Source organism: Drosophila nasuta, chromosome X, assembly GCF_023558535.2.
Source record: "Drosophila nasuta strain 15112-1781.00 chromosome X, ASM2355853v1, whole genome shotgun sequence".
NCBI classification, from domain to species: Eukaryota; Metazoa; Arthropoda; class Insecta; order Diptera; family Drosophilidae; genus Drosophila; species Drosophila nasuta.
The window spans coordinates 16,405,541-16,424,917 of NC_083459.1; the positions used below are offsets into that span (position 1 = coordinate 16,405,541).

General features: G+C 32.8%; 1 protein-coding gene across 2 annotated transcripts in view; it reads left to right on the forward strand.

Moving 5' to 3' along the window:
• The first annotated feature begins 346 nt into the window (after positions 1-346).
• Positions 347-19,377, forward strand: part of LOC132796888 (TWiK family of potassium channels protein 7) — a 31,109-nt gene continuing 12,078 nt past the window's right edge. Inside the window, exon 1 of one of the 2 annotated variants that reach the window (XM_060808234.1) lies at positions 347-903. In XM_060808234.1, coding sequence (XP_060664217.1) covers positions 670-903 — 234 coding nt within the window. In that variant the 5' untranslated portion in view covers positions 347-669. The remainder of the gene's footprint in view (positions 904-19,377) is intronic. The other variant, XM_060808233.1, reaches the window with a different exon arrangement.

Genomic DNA, 19,377 nt, shown 5'->3' on the forward strand with positions numbered 1-19,377 from the left:
GAGAGCATGTTCTCAACTGAATTTACATTTACGCCAACTTTGGTTGAAAATGCGTTGCTCTATTATTATTATTATAGAAAATTAAAAAATTAGAATACTCAACTTATTATTGTTTACTCATTAACAGTTGCCTAAGTATTGAAATAATTTTCAATTTAAAAGCAATTTTGCATTGACACTACAATTTTGTTTTCGTTTAAATTCCATTCATGTTATGTTTAACAGCGCGCGTACGCTTAACAGCGCTCAACGGTCTGCGATGCTGTTAGACTCGAAATGGCGCTGTTAATGCAGTGCGTTAGCGCTGTTACGCGGCGGGTAATGTTAATACAGTGCGTTAGCAATGTTATTGCTGGGCGATTGCTCATACGCCTCGTTGGCCGTCGTCGAGTGCGGTTGTTTTGCTTGGCCCTCTTGGCTTAATCGGCGATTTCGTGACGGAACGCGACACTTGGCGCGTGTTTAAATTATTTGTTTGTTCGAGCACAAAATTCAATATTACAAATTTGCTGAAAATGCTTGGAGACAGCTTAAGCGGGAGGCGCAGGTCGCCTGCAATTTAAAGGGACCAAAACCAAAAAAAAAAAAATAATAATCAAAATAAAAAAAAGGAAGCGAAAATAATATAGCAAAAAGTATACAGAAAGTGCACGTAGAAAAACGATCGCAATGCCCACGAAGGCGGCAAGATCGGCAGCCGACTACGATTCACAGGATGAGGCCAACACAGAGCTGCTGGAGAAGCTGAAGCATCTCGATCGCCATGTCGAGGCCGTTGAGAGCGGCGGCGGTGGCTTGTGCAGTCGCAGCGCTGCCTGCTGGCAGTCGCTCAAATGGAAATCGGCTTTAAATCACATCGGATTGCTTGTCTCGCTGTCCATCTACTGCGGCGTGGGCGGATTGGTAAGCAACAATAACAATAACAAACAACAAACGACAAGAACTCGACGTCGCGAAACAACACACGAAACACGCCTCGCAAACAAATCATTTGCATAAGAAAAATAACAAAATTAGCGATAGAATTTGTCGAATTTTACAAAGAAACAATGAGAACTTGAAACTGGAATTGGATGTAGTTTTTTTTTTTGTTGTGGTTTTTTTGTTTGTGTTTGCGCGTAAAATCAACGTGAAAATTTATTGCACTGGCAATGCCGCATACTAAAAATTAGCTCATAATTAAGACATAAAACCAGGCGGTACATTTAAGTGCCGACCGTAATTGCCACGCCCCCCTCGTGTAGCGCCCTTCCACCCCGCAAGTGCAGCACACACGCCGTAACGCCCCCGCACATTAAATTTCGCATATTTCATATATATTTGTATACAGTACATATATATTCATATTCATCTCCAGTCGCCTGGACTCGACTAGACGCGCTGCATCACTGACCGCAGTGTGCCTCTGTGTGTGTGTGTGTGTGTGTTTGTATTTTAGACAAGTTTTGAATAGTTTTGTCTAAACATTTACATTTTTGCCAATGACGTCGCCGTTTCTTGCCGATCATCATCGATAGCGTAATCCATGACTGCATCCATGTTCCACCACCAACTGCAGTCTCTTTGCTCTTCGCTCTTTGCTCTTCCATTAGCCACGTTAATTGTGGACTTGCTTCGACTCAACACTGACATATGAGCGGTTATCATGTCTGTGCGACATTTGTTATTGTCAGTGTGTAATGCCATAAATAAACTTTGGTCAAATTTAAACTGAAACTGAAACAGAAACTGAAATTGCTGTTCGCCATGCTCCAAAACAGTGGCAACTACTTCTTCCTCTTCCTCTTCTTCTTCTTCTTCTGCGATGCTTAAGCCAGTTGGGAATTCTTCGCGCACGCAATGTGCAAATTAAATGTCAACTCTGTGTGTGTGTTTGTTTATTTGTTTGTTCTATTTGTTTTGCTTTAAACTGTCAAAGCATTGTTTCAACTTTCCATGTCAATTTCAGTTGTTGCTTCACGCTTCACAATTCATTTGTCAATTCAATTCGAAAGTCTGAAGTAGTTTTGTGATTTTTACTAAATAATCAATTTCAATTTGTTGAGCATTGGTCATCATATACTTTATAGAATATACATATATTCTAAAACAAATTTAATTCGAAAAACGGAAATGCTGTTTTGTGAATAAATATAATTTACTAAATATTCAATTCAACTTAGCTGAGAATTGATTCTATTTTGTTAATATATGCATATATATATTTTATATCTATTTTATATATTAAAACAATTCGATTCAAAAGTAGGAAATACGTTTTGGTTATAGTTTTGAGATTGTGCTACAATTTGTAATATTATTTATTGAATAATCAATTTGAACTTACCGAATATTTATCATTTTATTTTAAATAAACATATTTTAGAACAATTTTATTTGAATTTTAAAAAATCATTTTTTATATTTTTGTTATTTTGTCACAATTTTCAAATTTGCTAAACATTCAGCATTCTATTTTATTAATATATATTATAGTTTATATAAATTATATTTTAAGACAATTTAATTTAAAAATCGGAAATTACTTTTTTATATTTTTGTTATTTTACCACAATTTGTTTTAGTTCTTGTTAGTTCAGTAAATAATATATTCAATATTAGTAAACAACTCAAATTTGATAAATGTTGTCAATTTTATTTTATTACTATTTATTATTTTTTATATTTATATTAAATTTCAAAACAATTCAATTCAAAAGTCAGAAATAATATTGTGATTTTGCCATTATATTTCATTAACATTTTGTTCACTAAATAAAAAATACCAATATTCTGTGCATTGATCATTTTATTTGTAATAAATATATATTTTATATTATATTGATATTATATTTTAAAACAATTTAATTCAAAATTCGGAATAGTTTTGAGATTGTGCCACAATTTTTATAGTTTCAGTTAGTATAGCAAATAATAAAATTATTATTATTTATTAAAAAATCATTTAAAATTTTCCGAAAATTGATCATTTTATTTTGAAACAATTTAATTTGTCACAAATTCCTTCTTTTTTTTTGTGAGTTTGTCACAATTTTTGTATAGTTCTAGTTAGTAAATTAAAAATATATTTTATAATAATATTCAATTAAAATTTGCTAAGCTTTGAATGTACAAAAATGCAAATCGAAAGTCGATTTGTGTGATTTAAAATTTTAATGTGAATTTTAGGGAAAAGGCTAGGGAAATAAATATGAAATTTTTATAATGTTTTAATCGCATTTTTATGGCAAAATAAATGCGTAATGATTATACAAAATTTTAATAGCATTTTTAATGCAAATTGAATTCATATTAAAATAAAATTAGCAGTTTACTATTTGGTTAATGTTGATACAAAATTTTTAATAGCAATTTTAATGCAAATGCAATACGAATAATAATAAACTTAAAAAAAAGAAACTATAGCATCTTATTTACGTTTCTATCACTTTTACTCAAATGAAAGCTAATAAATTGCGCTAATAAAAACGAAATAAATTTCGGAACATTGTGAATGCATTTGAATTTGCGAATATTAGGTATTTCTATTATGTTTTGCTACGCATTCATTGGCGTTTGGATTCGTATAATGCGAATGCACTTAAGTTTGTTAATTAAGTATTTATTCACTTTGCTATTCAAATGAATAACTATCATTCATTTCGTACGTACTCGTATGTATGAGAGAAAGAGAGATAATCGAAAGATTCAAGGCCGCAAATTCTTGTCTGATATTTATGTTGAGTTCTCAGTTACGAATCATTTGCTGAATGGGATGATTCATTTATCATTATTCACGAATACGAAATGCGTGTGCGTGTGTGAGTGTGTGTTGGCGAATCAGTTGAAATACAATTGAGCGAGAGCGAAAGAGTTTTGCCATGCAGTCAACACCTCATCGAGCAGAGCAAAGCAGAGCAGAGGCTTTTACTGTGAATGTGAATGCTTGAACAATTGCCACGAATTAATCAAAAAATGGGCCATAGCAATGGGAATCACATACGATTACGATTACGAGTACTCGAATTCGTATTTGTATTCGTATTTGAATTCGTAGTTTGTTGTAGTCGCAGCACATGTTGGCCAATTACGCGCACTTCGCTGCCAAATTGCTCATCAAATAGTCGAACAACATTTTTGAATTCAATATAAAATCGAATTGTGAGCATTTAGTATATTTTATGTTTGGCCGGCAGCAGACTTTGTGAATTTTCTTTTCGGCGGCTCATTATGAACTAGTAACTGACCAGGCCGAGACACGCAGCACAAAAATAAAATGTGGCCTCATCTTATTTTTTTTGTGGGGGGTGAACGTGGCGTATGCGTAATCTGTGTGTAAATCTGCTAAACGTTTGTAGCCATCACACGGGCAGGACCCCAGAGTGCATTCATAGAGTGCACTCACTTTGCATTCACTCTCAAGCTGGCATCGCTGCAGCTGTCGCAGCTTAGAGCATTAGAGTTCGAGTGCCAGCTGTCAAGTGAAACGGAAATGAATCGCATGCCAGCAGCAGAAGCAGCAGCAACAGCAAAACACACTCACACATCCTTCTCACACACACACACACACACACACACATCCTTTCGCATGTTGCGTTTCAAATAACAGGATGTGCTTCGGCGGGGGATTTGTTAACTTCTGCGTCAACTGCTGACCGGAAATCATCTGGGAAACGTACGAATTTCGTGCGAATGTCACCGGATACAAATGCAGCTGCTTCTTCTCCTTCTTCTTCTGCATTATGTCCTGCTAAACGCCTTCAATTGAATTGTGCGCGAGCTTAGCAGCATCCTAAAATAGCCAACGCATATACTCGTAAATTGACTTGGCGGGGGAAAGTGGAGTGTTCTGGCAAAGGGTTTCGCTTTAGCACTTTGAACTCTGTATATTTTTACTGTACGTGATATACATTTATTTGTTTGTTCATTTATCTTGAACTCAGCTTCAATTTTTTACTTAAATGCTGCATTTGCAAAATATACTTTGAATTTTATTTAAAGCTTCACTTTATGTTTTTATTTTGTTTATTGTGCTGTTGTACAATTTTGTAATTGATTTTACATTTATATATATACCATCCAGTATAAGTTAGTTTTCGGTAAATTATTATATGTTATATATCTTATATTATTTTATATTCCAAAAACTAACTTCTATAACTATATAGAACTATATAGAATTTATTGTTCCTGAGAATTTGGTTGCGTTCAGATAAAAATTGTAAAAGTGATTTAAGAAATACTTTTGTATGGAAAAATAAGCCCACTGCAATTACATTGACTGACAATCTGGTATATTAAGTACTTTATGGTATATTTTGAATAAAGTATTTGACGATCTGGTATAACTTGTGCTTTATGGTATATTTTTAATGCAGTAATATATAAAAATATTATATATAAATATGTACACTAAATGTAGTATTCGGTATATTTTAGTGTTCTTGCAGTTTATTAATTCAGTATATTATAAGAATAATACTGAGCTGATCTTATTCAGGATGGGTAGTGGGTATCTCACAGTCGAGCACATTCTGTAGCTGTAGCGTTCTTACTTGTTTTCCTTTGCTTAAGAATTTCAATTGAATTTCAAAACATATGGAAATTACTGAAATTGTGAAATCTTCTACTTATATATTACTTTTTAATTAAGTTGAAAATTTGTAGTTGAATGCAATAAAATTGCAGTTTGCTGATTTAGAAAAATGTACTTATTTTATTATTGTGATGAAGTTCTATTATATTTCAATTTTATTCGAATTTTCACTTCAAATTGTACTGTTCTCCAATTTTGTTCATAATTTAAAAATTGTTCCTTTGACTATGAATTTGAATGGAGTTTTGAAACTTACAATATAAAAATAATAAAGGTTGTGGAATGTTTTGCTTTCTTTTAAATTTAGTTTAAACTTTGTAGTTAAACGTTTGACGCCTTAAAAAACTATATTAATTTTATTCTTATAAAGTTTTATTATACTTAAATTTTATTAGATATTTTTTTGAAGTGATAAATTGCAGTATTTTCCAATTTTGCAAATGGTTTACATTTTTGTTTTCTTCCTTCAACAATTTTATTTCAGCTAATTTCTAATTCAGTTTTCTACTTATGCATTTATTTTCAGTTAAGCTTGAGTTCAGTAATGAAATGCAATTGTATTAAGCTCACTTAAATCACAGATTGTTACTTCGGAACATTATGTATTTTAAATATTTATTAAAATGCAAAATATTTTCCATTTGATAATGTTGAAATATTTTCAACTTTTTTCTTTGCTTTGTGAAATTCCGAAATTCAATTTAATGACTATCTCATTTTAAAATAATCTCAAGTAATCTTTCCTTTGCTTCAAAAATATTCAAAATGGAAATTCTAAAAGCTACTTTAAGTCTGCATTTGAACTTGATTTGGTATTTGATAATTTGTACCCACTCGCTTCTTTTTTATTTTGATGCCACTTTCGAGTGCTATATAAAAACCGTATCGCATCTTGTCTAATTTGTCTCGAGCGAATTGTCGGTTGATAACGTTTTGTGGAATACGTGCGCCGGAGACTTAATTGCTTGAGCTCTGGCAACTGGCTGCCAGACAACTTTGTCCATGAAACAATCGACATTTATCTGTTTTATGTTCCCATTTTTAGTGGCTGTCAACGGCGTAGAAAGTTTATTTATTAATTAAGACACTCTTCCTTGCCCCTTTCTTTTTTTGTTGTTGTTGCTCAACTCGAGAGAGCGGAGTAAATGTTTTGGGTTTCAAGTGGGTGGCTGCCACAGCTCAAATATCAAAAGACTCGTCCATATGGCAAACAAAAAAGAGTCTTGTGGGGGGGAAAACTGTCTATAAATCATTTTAATTAGCATATGTTATGTGAGAGTGTGTGTGTGTGTGTGTTCTGTGCAGAGTTTGAGGCGTTTCTATTGTAAATCGCGCAACTTTATCGATTCACGCGAATCACGTGAATTATTCGCTTTGTCAAATGCTTGGATGCGTGTGTCACCTTAGCGGGCCAAAAGCAAAAGCGAAAGCGAAAGCCAAATGAATTAAGTTGTTGGCCAAAAAGGCAATTAGACGACAGTAGTCAAACCTCGAGCCAAAATAGATGCGTGTATCTATCTAAGTGTATGTGTGTGTGTATCTCACTCTCTCTCTCACTCTCTCTCTCGCTGGGTGAGTGTTTGTTATCTGATTAAGTAAGCCCATCCAGGCGCAGGCAGACATGATTTTATATTAAGCCAATTTCGGGCAGGAACTAGGCACGGCCACGTTCCGGATGTTTACGTTTTGATTTTGACCAAAATGGCGAGCATAAAAAAAAAGAATGAAAGAAAAACCAAGACACACACACACGCACACAGAGACAGGAAATCACGCCAGGCGCGCATTAAGCGTGTGACAGACAAGCGGTCATAGTGACATTGTTATTGTGTGTCGCTTTCTTTCTTTCTTCCTTTCCTTCTTTTGTTGCCTACTTTTTGGCTCAGCTCCACACAAAACTTTAAATGCGCAAATTATGCCAAATGCAAATTCCTGCTTATTGCATACAAAATAGTTTCTGGCTTTATGCTGATTGACTTGGACTTGGAATGCGCTACAATTCAATAGATAAAGATGCATATTTATGATGAGGATGCTTTGAAAGTAGCATATTTATGTTAAGCTCGCCAAAGTTAAGGCTGCTTAAAGTCTGGTGTGCATATGAAAAACTGTTTAGCGAAATAAATTGAAATTTGTAATTTTAATGATTATTTATTTATTATTACTTATTAGTTATGAAATGTAATTTGTTTAGTATTAAACAACAACAGATTAAAAAAAAAAAAAAAATAAATAATAACATAAAGTTGTTAAATTCATTTATATTTAGATTTTGTTTATGAAATAACCAAAGCCGATAGATAATAATAAAATAAGCAGATCAAATTCGTGAGCTTTGAATGCTTTTAAATTGAATTAATCGAAAAATAATCATTTTGAAGCTAGAGTACAAACAATAATACCTACAGGATTTATGGTTCTTTAAAATTTGGTTGTCATCGGATGAAATTTGAAAAGTTATTCAAAAAATTCATTTACAATCGGTTTTTAGCTGATTTGCCTGACAATCTGGTATATTTTGTACTTTATAGTATATGTTGAGTGCAGTATCATATAAATATACCAAATATAGCAAAATTTGGGTGTGATGCTTGTTTGCCAGATTTGTCGAAGTGGTTAAATTCTTAAGTCCGTAGCTACATATATAAATTAATACACATATAAATTAATGAAAGTCAAAATTGCCTAAGAAAATTACTAATGGATTAATGAATAAATAAATTTGCAGATTTTAATAAGACTTTATTAAAGAAATTATAGTTAAAGTTATAGTATATACACAAATTAAGAAAAGTCACAAGATTAACTATTCCAAAATATGAAAATCAAATCAAAATTATATATGGGTAATTCCATGGCGGAATTTTTCCCGTGCGAGACCCTTTACATTGAAAATAAAATAAACTGAAGCAATTTTAAAAATAAGAAAAGTTTATTTTATATTTTATATTAGAGCTAAGAATGGTTTTGGACTTTTCTTTTTGTTTTGTTTTTATACCCGCTACCAATAGGGTAGAAGGGTATTATAACTTTGTGCCGGCAGGAAATGTATGTAACAGGTAGAAGGAGGCATCTCCGACCCTATAAAGTATATATATTCTTGATCAGCGTCAACAGCCCAGACGATCTAGCCATGTCCGTCTGTCTGTCCGTCCGTCTGTCTATCCGTCCGTCTGTCCGTCTGTCCGTATGAACACCTAGATCTCAGAGACTATAAGAGATAGAGCTATAATTTTTTTTCGACAGCATTTGTTATGTTTGCACGCAGATCAAGTTTGTTTCAAATTTTTGCTAAAATTAGAGCTAGAGTTACGAATTTTGGTATATGCAATAATTACTGTAGTAGTCCTGAAAATTTGGTTGCATCAGATAAAAATGGTGGAAGTTATTAAAGAAATTCTTTTGTATGGGCAAAAACGCCTACTTACTAGGGGTCTTAGTTGCTTTGGCCGACAATCTGGCACATTGTGCCGTTTATGGTATATTTTGAATGGTGTACTATATCGATATACCAAACATACAATTTGGTATATTTTTAGTATTTTGTAGTATTTTCGGTATATTTTGAAAATGATACCGCAATATTTTGCCTTTATTAAAAATGGGTAGCGGGTATCTCACAGTCGAGCACACTTGACTGTAACTTTCTTACTTGTTTTCTGTTGTGATTATTGCAAAAATTAACCAATTCGTACACACAACCAAAAAATTAACGAATTTATATATTTTATCGTAAAACAGATGATTTTCCTAAAATCAAACTTAGCTCTAAATATAGTGCTTATCTAAAGGTGTAAGAATAACATTCACTTATTTTTAAAATTGTTTCAGTTTATGTTATTTTCACTGCAGTGCACTGTAAAAAGTCTCGCACGGGAGAAATTTCGTATTGGAATTACCCATATTCATTAATAGGTTAAAAAATTTTGTATAAATCATTAAATTTTTCATAAATGTAAAAAACCTTTTTTACATGTGCAAAAATGTAAAAAATGTTTGTGATATGAAAGACACAAAAGAAGTGTTCAATATGCAATTGTTTATGCAGCATTTCAATTCGAAAAGCGTGTCAAAAGTATAAAGCAGGGCAAGCTATGGTCAACTTGAGTTTATGGCCTTACCAAAAAGGCATTTGGTTGTGGTAAAGTTAAGTGAGTAGAGGGAGAGAGAGTGCGAGAGAGAGAGAGAGAGGGCAGCCCCATCATGATGTTGTTGTTGTTGTTGTTGTTGTTGCTGGAGTCACAAGTCAACCTGTGAGGCCATTTACATTGTGAATCCCCGTTGACCGCAATTTCATGTTCATGTCGTTTAATGAAACAATTTAGCTGTGACGCCTTGTGCTATGCAACACTTTTGTGCGCTTTACCAAATTCCAATCATGTCACCCCGAATATTAAGCAAAGTGTGGGGGTGGGGGTGGGGGTGCTCGGAAAGGTTAGCAACAATGACAAGCGACTTGGACGAAACGAAACGAAATGTGAATGTGAATCGCATCGAATCACATCGCATCTCATCATCGCAGAAACAGTTTGCAAAGTGTTTAAGTGTATTAGCAGCGGGGGACACCGGAGAGGGGAAATGGAGAGGAGTTACAGGATGGCGAGTGTGACAATGAGGCAAAAGTTTTTGGCTTTTTGACTTTACGCAGTTTCATGTCAATGCTGTTTTTTTTTTTCTTGTTTTTGGGTCAGGCACGCATGAGGCATACAAATCGAGTGTTGTCGAGTGTCGAGCTGTCATTTTGGCAATCGCTTTTGCACATTTTCAATTTATTTACAACAAAAAAACAACAGCAACAAAAAAGTCTACAATATACAAATTGTACAATATGTGTGTATATGTTATGTGTAAGCCATAAAATCACTTGGCCGCAACAAGAAGAGGCGCAGCATCAACAAAATGACTTTTGCTTTTCAATACCCTCTTCAAAAATGGTCAAGGAAATGATGTGTTCAACTAGTAAAGTGGATTGCTATGAAATAAGTGTGTCAAACAGAATAATATAGAGCTGAGAACAGAAGTGTAGAACGCAGCAGACTGTAATCATTATAAAAGTTACCATATATTATATTAAGATTTCCGGAATGACGATTATACAGTTACGAAATTGTGCTATAGAAATTATTTAAGAAATACTTTTGTATGGCAAATTACGCCAACGCAATTAGGTCTTAGCTACTGGCTGACAATCTGGTATATTTAGATTTCGTTAGTATATTCAGAATGAAATACTCAATCGATATACCAAATATGGTATATTTAGATCTCGTTAGTATATTTCGAATGTAGTACTTCTTCGATATACCAAATATAGTACATTTTGACCTATATGATATATTTCGAAAGTAGTATTTTTATTGGTGTACAAAATATGACCTTAAAGTTTATTTTTAGTATTTTTGCGGTATAATATTGGTATATTTTAAGAATAATACCAGTGAGTTTTTTGCTTTTATTGATACTTTACTGTAGCTTTCTTCTTTGTTTCATATACTTTAGTTGTCTCTTAATGTATTAAAACATTAATTGCCATGATATGCTTAACATTTTTTTTTCTTTACATTTTGTATAAGAAAAATTGACGAATGTAATAATAGCAGCACTTACAATTATCTTGTTTTTTTTTATCATATTTTAATTTATCAATCAAAAATCATATTTAAAAATTAAGAATAATGAATATTAATGGTTTGTATTTTTTGTGGTAATATTTTAGCTTGCTTATTTATAATGGTTAATTTAGTGCTTTTAAAATTTGCCAAATATATGGTTTAGATTTTTAAAAACTAGCTATAGCAGTTGATTACTTTGCTATGAAAAGAATTTCAAACATAATTTATAGAAGTTCTATAAACTTGCTTCATTGCTTTCAAATATTGTATGATTGAACTGTAGACCTTAATTTCAAACTACAATAACAATTAAAAAATAATAAAATATATGTAGACAACAAAATTGTTAACTCGGAGCTAGTTACAGGGTATTTTACAGTCACACTTTGATTACAAATCTGTTCTTTGCTTGTTTTAAGGGGTCGTCGAAGGGCCGTTGAGCGATTTATTTACGCATTTTACACGCAGCAAAAAACTTTATCAATTTGTACATATGCCAGTCACACACACACACACGCACACGCATACACTTATAGCCACACTCACACCTACACACACATATGCTTTACAGAGACGCCGCATAGTCGATGTCGATGACGCTCACAACTGGCGCCTGTCCAGCAACTTATTAAGTCTATATGTGTCTGCGACTGTGTGTGTGTGTGTGTGTGTGTGTCATCTTTTTATGGATTTATGTTTTAACAAATTAACAGTCAACAGGCAGGTGACAATAATTATATACATAATACTACGAAGAATAAAATGCAAAATTTATCTTACGTCGCGTGCCATTTTCTATAAATGGATCGCGAATTTTCTGCTCATAAATTTTGCATTTTACATTTTTCGATTAATTCTACGGATCATTGGCCTTTAGCGGGAATTTCATTTAACACGAAGCAGTGAAACACTCAGCAAGATTAACTGATTGACTGATCCATTGCGGTCACTAGGCCATGGTGTTTTATTTAATTATTTCCTATATACATTATATTAAAGTGCGTTTTTAGTAAAGTGTAATTACCTTAAATGAATTATAAAGAAATAAAATTTATTAAATTTAATACAAAGGGAATATATTTTATGTTAATTAGTTTTCAATCCTGTTGTTATAGATTAATCGCTTCATTAAGATTTCAAATATTAAGTATACGCAAACATCCAGACTGGATTTACTTTAGAGTAATTCGATGATATTATTTCAGTTATCAATTTTTAATAGTTTTCATTTTCGTATTTGTTAATTTGTCGGCTTGGAAGTTTTAAAATATTAAGTATACGTAAAGATGCTAATTGCATTTTATTTACTTTAGAGTAATTCGATGATATTATTTCGAAGAATCGCATTCACATTTCTTAAATAGGAAGCAAATTCAATGGTGTTTAAATACATGAATGTTTGTGCCACTTTTTGTGGCATTTAAATTGCATGACCATCCAATGAAGATATATTTATCCGCCAGTGCTATTTATACGTCCACACAAATTGGCGTTTTTCTTTCATTGTTGGCGGCTGTCATTGTTTTTGCTGGCCAGGTAAAGGCCAGGGCAGCCAGTTCACATATGCGAAAATGACAGACAAACGGACTGCCGGACAGACAGACGGACAAACGGATGGATAGACAGAAAGTTCAGTGCAACAATATATTATTACGTATGTAGTATGTTGTATATAGCGATTGCTTTTTTGTTTTCTTCGTGGCTGGCTGGCTGACTGGCTGGCACTTGGGTGTTGATGTTTTGCTCGCAGCGTTTGCCCAATGCGGCGTATGAGTAATTTTTGAGTTTCTGTGGGCAACACAGCACAAAAAAGCAAATAACGTACAATTATTTAACATATTTTACGTGTAGATTGCTGCTGATGCCGTTGCCGTTGCTGATGCTTTCGTTGTTGAGCAAATAAATTTGAAGAATTCTGCAGATGTTTGCGTTTCATTTGATTTTGTTCAGCTCCAATTTTTATATGTACACGAGTATATCACTCGCCGCTCGTTGTTGCTGAGAACAACCACAACAACAACAACAACAACAATAACAACAACAACAACAAAAAAGTTTCAAAAATAATTTGTAAACTGTTGTTAGTTTGTTATTATTGTTGTTATAGTTTGTGGTTAATTGCAGCGTCTGCCAAAATAAACGATCTATTAAAAACTCGCATTAATATTTCACGCAATTTATTATAAAATAATAAACTACAGCAAAATGTTTATTTGATTTATTTATTTATATTGCGTATCGCACTTCTGGTTCAACATTTGTCTACCATATATATAGTATAAACTCGTCTATGATAAATGTTTAGGCAGCGTCAATAAAGCGAGAAATCGAGCGAGCAGCTGAAGAAGTGCAATGAAATCAAAGTCAAGTACAACAAAAGTTTTTTTTTATGGCAATTTGGCGTGTCAAGGTTGTTCCTATTATTATTGTTCTTGTTGTTGTTGTTGTTCTTTCTATTAACATAATTATTATGGTTGTTGCGTAGTTGGCTGAAGTTGTTGTCGAGCAATTGCGGTCACTTAGTGTCCGGAAGTGGGCCATAAGAAAACATTCGATGTATTTGCATAATTGAAATTACAAATGTCAGCGAAAAATCGAAATTTACTGCTAGCTGGCGTTAAGCTTTTTAAACTGATTAAATTGCCGAATATAGTGTGGTTGGCAAATAGAGAAATTATCCTAGAAATTCTTTTTAAATTCCACAAATTATTCAACAAGCTGCTGAAGTTGCTTAATCAAGATTTAAGCATTGAAATTTGTACAAACTTAATAAGGCATTCTACTAAATGAGATAAACAAATTATTTTATTCTGAGAAGCATACTTAAAAATGTAATAATTAATTAAAAAGAAGTTAGGATGTAGAGTGTGCTCGATTGTCAGATACCCGCTACCCATTCCAATAAAACCATATTCCACGAATATACCAAAAATATACTACAAAAATATTAAAGTATGCATAAAGCTTTATTTGGTATATGTATTTATATAGTACGACATTCAAAATATATGATATCCTACAAATATACCAAAAATATACCACAAAATACTCAAATATACCGAATATGATATAGCACTACATTTAATATCATACAAGTATGCAGAAATTATACCGCAAAAATACTAAAATAGACCTATGACTTTATTTGGTATATTTATATAGAACTACATACATTAAATATGTACAAAATATACCGGATTGTCAGCCGAAGCAATTTTGACCCGATGAGAATAATAATAGAATTAGATTATTTGTAAAAAGTTCTTTACTTTGTTAAATGTTGTTTAAATGATGCAGTGAATTATACATAAACTAAAATTGATAATAATTGTAGCGATAGAAATTTCCATGACTAAATAAATGAAAAAAAAATCGGATAATAAGTGCATAAAAATGCAATATTAAATCGAATTAAATCGTGATTATTTTATATTTGCTGCAGTTAATCTAAGGATAAGTTATAGCTGCAGTTGTGATTCAAAGTCAGACCGGAATGTTGTTCTCTAGTATAGCTGCCAATTTTCATAGGTCCAATTAAAAATGTAGATTTTATATGTAAGCCACGAAACAACCGCAGCAATTACGACAAGAAGTCCAAAACAAGCCAAAGTCAAAATAACAAGTTGAACAACATTTTTGGGGGCCAGCGTGGCTTCCTTTCCAACACAACACAAGGAATAACAAATATTTAGGAAAAACCTTTCAATGCGAGTGAAAACAACGCTTGCGTGCAATGCGATAAAAAGCTGTAGTACAATTTGGCGGTGGAGTAAAGTGGCAAATTTAAGCTGAGGCCAAGTAATTCGCATACTCTGTGATTGTTTTGCAGTAGCCAAAAGTGAAAGCTATTTTCTTTTTTCTTTGCTTTGCTTTGGTTTGGTTTGTTGTTTTGTTCTTTGACACGCAAACAACTTTGGCAATTCAATTTGCAGTTGCGTTCCTTCAAAATCCCTTTCGATGCGTTGCGTGCTGAATTTGCATGTCAAAACGGCGTTGATTGATGATATGCCAAACACACACACAACAGCAACACAAATGTGAAATGCATATAATGCGCATACGCAACGTGTGACGATGACGATGTCAAGTTTTTGAGCGTTTCACTCAGCATATTTGCCATGACAGGGCGATAAGCAACAACAACAACAACAACAAGAAACAAATAAGTATACACACAGCGAGCTGCATGTTGTGCCACAAAGTGCATTAAATAAAATAACAATAAATCAAATTGATGTGCTGTCAGCTCTTTGATATTCATATGCTGTCGATGGTAAACGCTTTGACTCATTAACAACACACATTTGTAATAATGATGAAGCTTTTGCATTTCAACGCTTGTTTAAAATTGTAAATGTGTTCCACTTATTTCTTTCACAATTTTCTTTGACAATCTTTAATTTCCTGTACTTACTCCAGTTGCTCAAATTGAATGCTATTAATTGTTAAACAAATTTTCGAGTTTTATCTAATTGAATTGTCGGAAATAATGACAAAGCATTTTGTGTACAAGGTATTGCATTTAAAGGTGTGGTTTGAAACCGGCTTAAAAATTTAATCGAATTTGAATCTCACGATTGTTTGACCATGAGAAACGAATACTACCCACTTCAATCAAATATGCAGATGATTTCACTTAGTTTTCTAAGCTTATATTTATGACGTTTTTGTAAATACTTTGTACCTCTAAAAATTGTATATTATGTATTCCTTACATTGTCTTGAATATTTTTAAGGAGGAAAGCTTCGATTTTCTTTTAAACTTTTATATCCATTACCCATATGGTAGAAAGGTATTTTACTTTACCGAGTTATCCAGTAATCTTATGATGTTAAAGTATATTTTTCCATATTGAAATCAATTAAGCTGCAAATTTTACTGTGCCTACTAATTTGAATTTACTTTAGGAACAGGAAATGTGGGTAAAATAATACTCAAATTTCCAATAAATTATGCAATGAAGTAATTATGATTTATTCTTTTGTTTATTATTTCTTTTCATATTCTGATAAAGTGTTTTAATTAATTCAAATTACTTACTAATATTATATTATTCATTTACATTTCTGTTTCTCATAATTTAAAATATTACTCTAAATGCAATGGGTTTCAATTTTTAAGTAAATATTATTTGGTTTATTGCTACTTTTCATATTTTTCTAATAAAGTGTTTTAATTTACAATTTACAATAGATCTTGTAATATAAGTTACTTATCTATATAATATTTTTCATTCCCTTTATTGTTCAATGATGTTAAAATAATCGGTTCAGCATTCGAGTAATTATTGTCTACAAATTTGTTGACTAAAACTTCAACTTGAATTAGTCATACCCTCTCTAGTGTGCATTACAAAATCCAGGGTATACTTACAAGCATCCAAAAGTAGACAAACCAGCTATTTGTATATGGTCTAATCGGCTATTAGCCAAATAGAAGAAGCCAATTGCTTGGCGCTACAATGATGCCGATGCTGATGATGAAGATGATGATGGCATCAGCATCAAGCACACACTTGAAGTGAGGGGGGAGAATGGGAATGTTATATTCGTTGTACTTGGAAATTGTAGCTCATCCGGCAGCTGTTCACAACACACGGTGTCAATCAATGTGTCTGGACTGGCGACTGTCGACTGTCGAGTGGAGTAAAACACACGCTTGCTGCCAATTGCCGATTGCCAAAAGTGCCGAGCACATAATTAAAAACCACAAAAGTAAAACATGTTGAATGTCAAAATCGGAATCGGTTGTTGTTGCTGCTGCTGATGGAAATGAATACGCGTCCATCATTCGCTTTTCTCATTTACCCCATTTTTTACGTTTTGCTGGCAATTTAATAATTTAATAATGCGGCTCATTAAATGCTGAGCCAAAGCAGCTGGCATCGCATCGCATCGCATCGGAGTGAGCATCGCTTGTGAACGATGTGGACACCGTGCCACCGATTTCATGTGGCACGCAAGCCAACGGAAACCCTTTTGGCAGCTCCAATCTCTGCTGAGAGTGTATGTTGTATTCCCCTGGCACCTGCCATGTTTGGCTTTGCACGCGTCAAAATGTGAAAAACGCAAAGCAGATAAAAAATATACTCAGCGAATAATAAAAAAAACTGAAGTATAAGTTTAAATGGAGAAATGTCTGCTGCACATAAGGATACCTATTAGTTATTTATTTTAGGAATACAATAGTTTGATTTATATATAGATTTGCTGAATAGGAAATTCATAAGTAATCACATAATTAGAATTTTTATGGATGAAAATATTTGGTTTTGACTGGATATTAGAATACATACATAATTCTTTATTTTAATATTTCATTTACGATTAAATTTTATGACATTTTATTGCAAATAAAGTAATGGCATTTATGTATGAAATTCATATGCAAGGAGAGAAAGAATCTTCAAAAATATACAGCTGTGAACTTTGAAATATCAGTGCTTATGATCTACGTAATAAAAATTGCAAAATACTATTATAAAGGCAACTTTGAGACAAAACTTTGTTACAATAGCTTAACATATTTATTTTGAAATAATTCAACAAGTGTTTTATTTTTGGTTACTTAATATTTTAGCATATGTGTTCTTGCTTGTTTCTTATTTCTATGTTCCATGTTACAAAAACAATGTGCAAGCGATCAACTAACAAAAAGCAATACGCAAAAAAATCGTTATGTTGTGTTGTTTCTGTCGCACTGCTATTTCAAAGTTCAAAGTTCCGAATATGACAATCTACTGAAAGTTCAATAACATTTACATGTTTAACTGATTGTTATAACTTATCTGCATAGTATAAGTACTAGATTGGGATACTAAATATTTAATTTTTCTATTTTGCGGGACATTGATTAAAATGTATGTATATGCTATTCAAAGGTATTCAAATAGATATTGCAATTGAGTTCTATTTCAGATTTAGTTTATTGAAATTACAGACTCAGCATACCCCATTGCTCGTTTCACTTTTACGTCGTATATTTTTTGAGAAAGTCGGAAAGAAAAATCTTATTGGTTGAGTTTATGTGGTTGACCTGATTAAGTGGAAGTGGAAGTGGCTTGGACGGAAGTGGAGTATTTCACTTCAACAGCTGATTTGTTGTTGTCGCATGCAAAACGCGCGTAATTACAGTTGATTTTATTTAACGTCTCGGTGACACGATAAAATGCTCGTCACGTGCCCAGGACACGAGCCAAAAATTTGTTCTCTGTTCTGTTCTGTTCTGTTCGAATGGGTCAGTGAACGTGTGCGGCTTAATGTTCAGTTTTACGGTAAGGAATTTCCCAATTTTTCGACAGTTTAAAAACGGTGAAAAATAAGTATGAAAGCTACAGTTGAGTATGCTCGACTCTGAGATACCCGCTACCCATTTCGATTAAAAACTGTGCCGTACTTTTATTATAATTATGTACCACAAATATACATCAAATAACCGAAGGCTGTACTACATTCAAAAAATATACCATATAGTGCTAAAATATACCAGATTGTCAGCCGTAGTAAGTAGACATTTTCCTATACAAAAGTATTTCTTCAATAACTTCTACAACTTTTTTCTAATCGCATTTGTACATATTAAGTTCGATCAGCGTGTAAATATAACAAATGCTGTCGAAAATATACCTCTATCTCTTATAGTCTCTGAGATATAGATGTTCATACGGATGGACAGACAGACAGACGGATGTTTCGGCTGTTGACGATAACAAAAATATATACTTCATAGGGTCGAAGATGCCTCCTTCTGAATGTTTCATTGAACCTTCCTTCCTTGCGGCACAAAGTTATAATACCCTTCTCCCCTATAGGTTGCGGGTATAAAAAAAGGTTGGGAAAAGTTGCTTCAAAGTTTTATGGACTATAAAGTTAATTTGTTTTATACCAAATTAAATGACTTAATAATTTGAATAGTTTTGCTTTGACTTCTGTCATCTGTTTAAGTGAAATTTAAGCAAGTGAATTTCATTTATTTTGTGATGAATTTTTCATTGGAAAACTGCCACATAAATTGTCCCCTTGAGGTGCAAAGGCAAGCTTCATTTTTGTCTGTGGGGAAATCACTGCAAATCTCCACTGAGCATGAAATAGTCTTTATCAAATACTCTTAAAGTGGTTTAAAGCCTTTTTTTTACCTTTGGATTGTGGTTTATCAAATTATGCTAGAGTAAATATTTAACTCTAAATTTT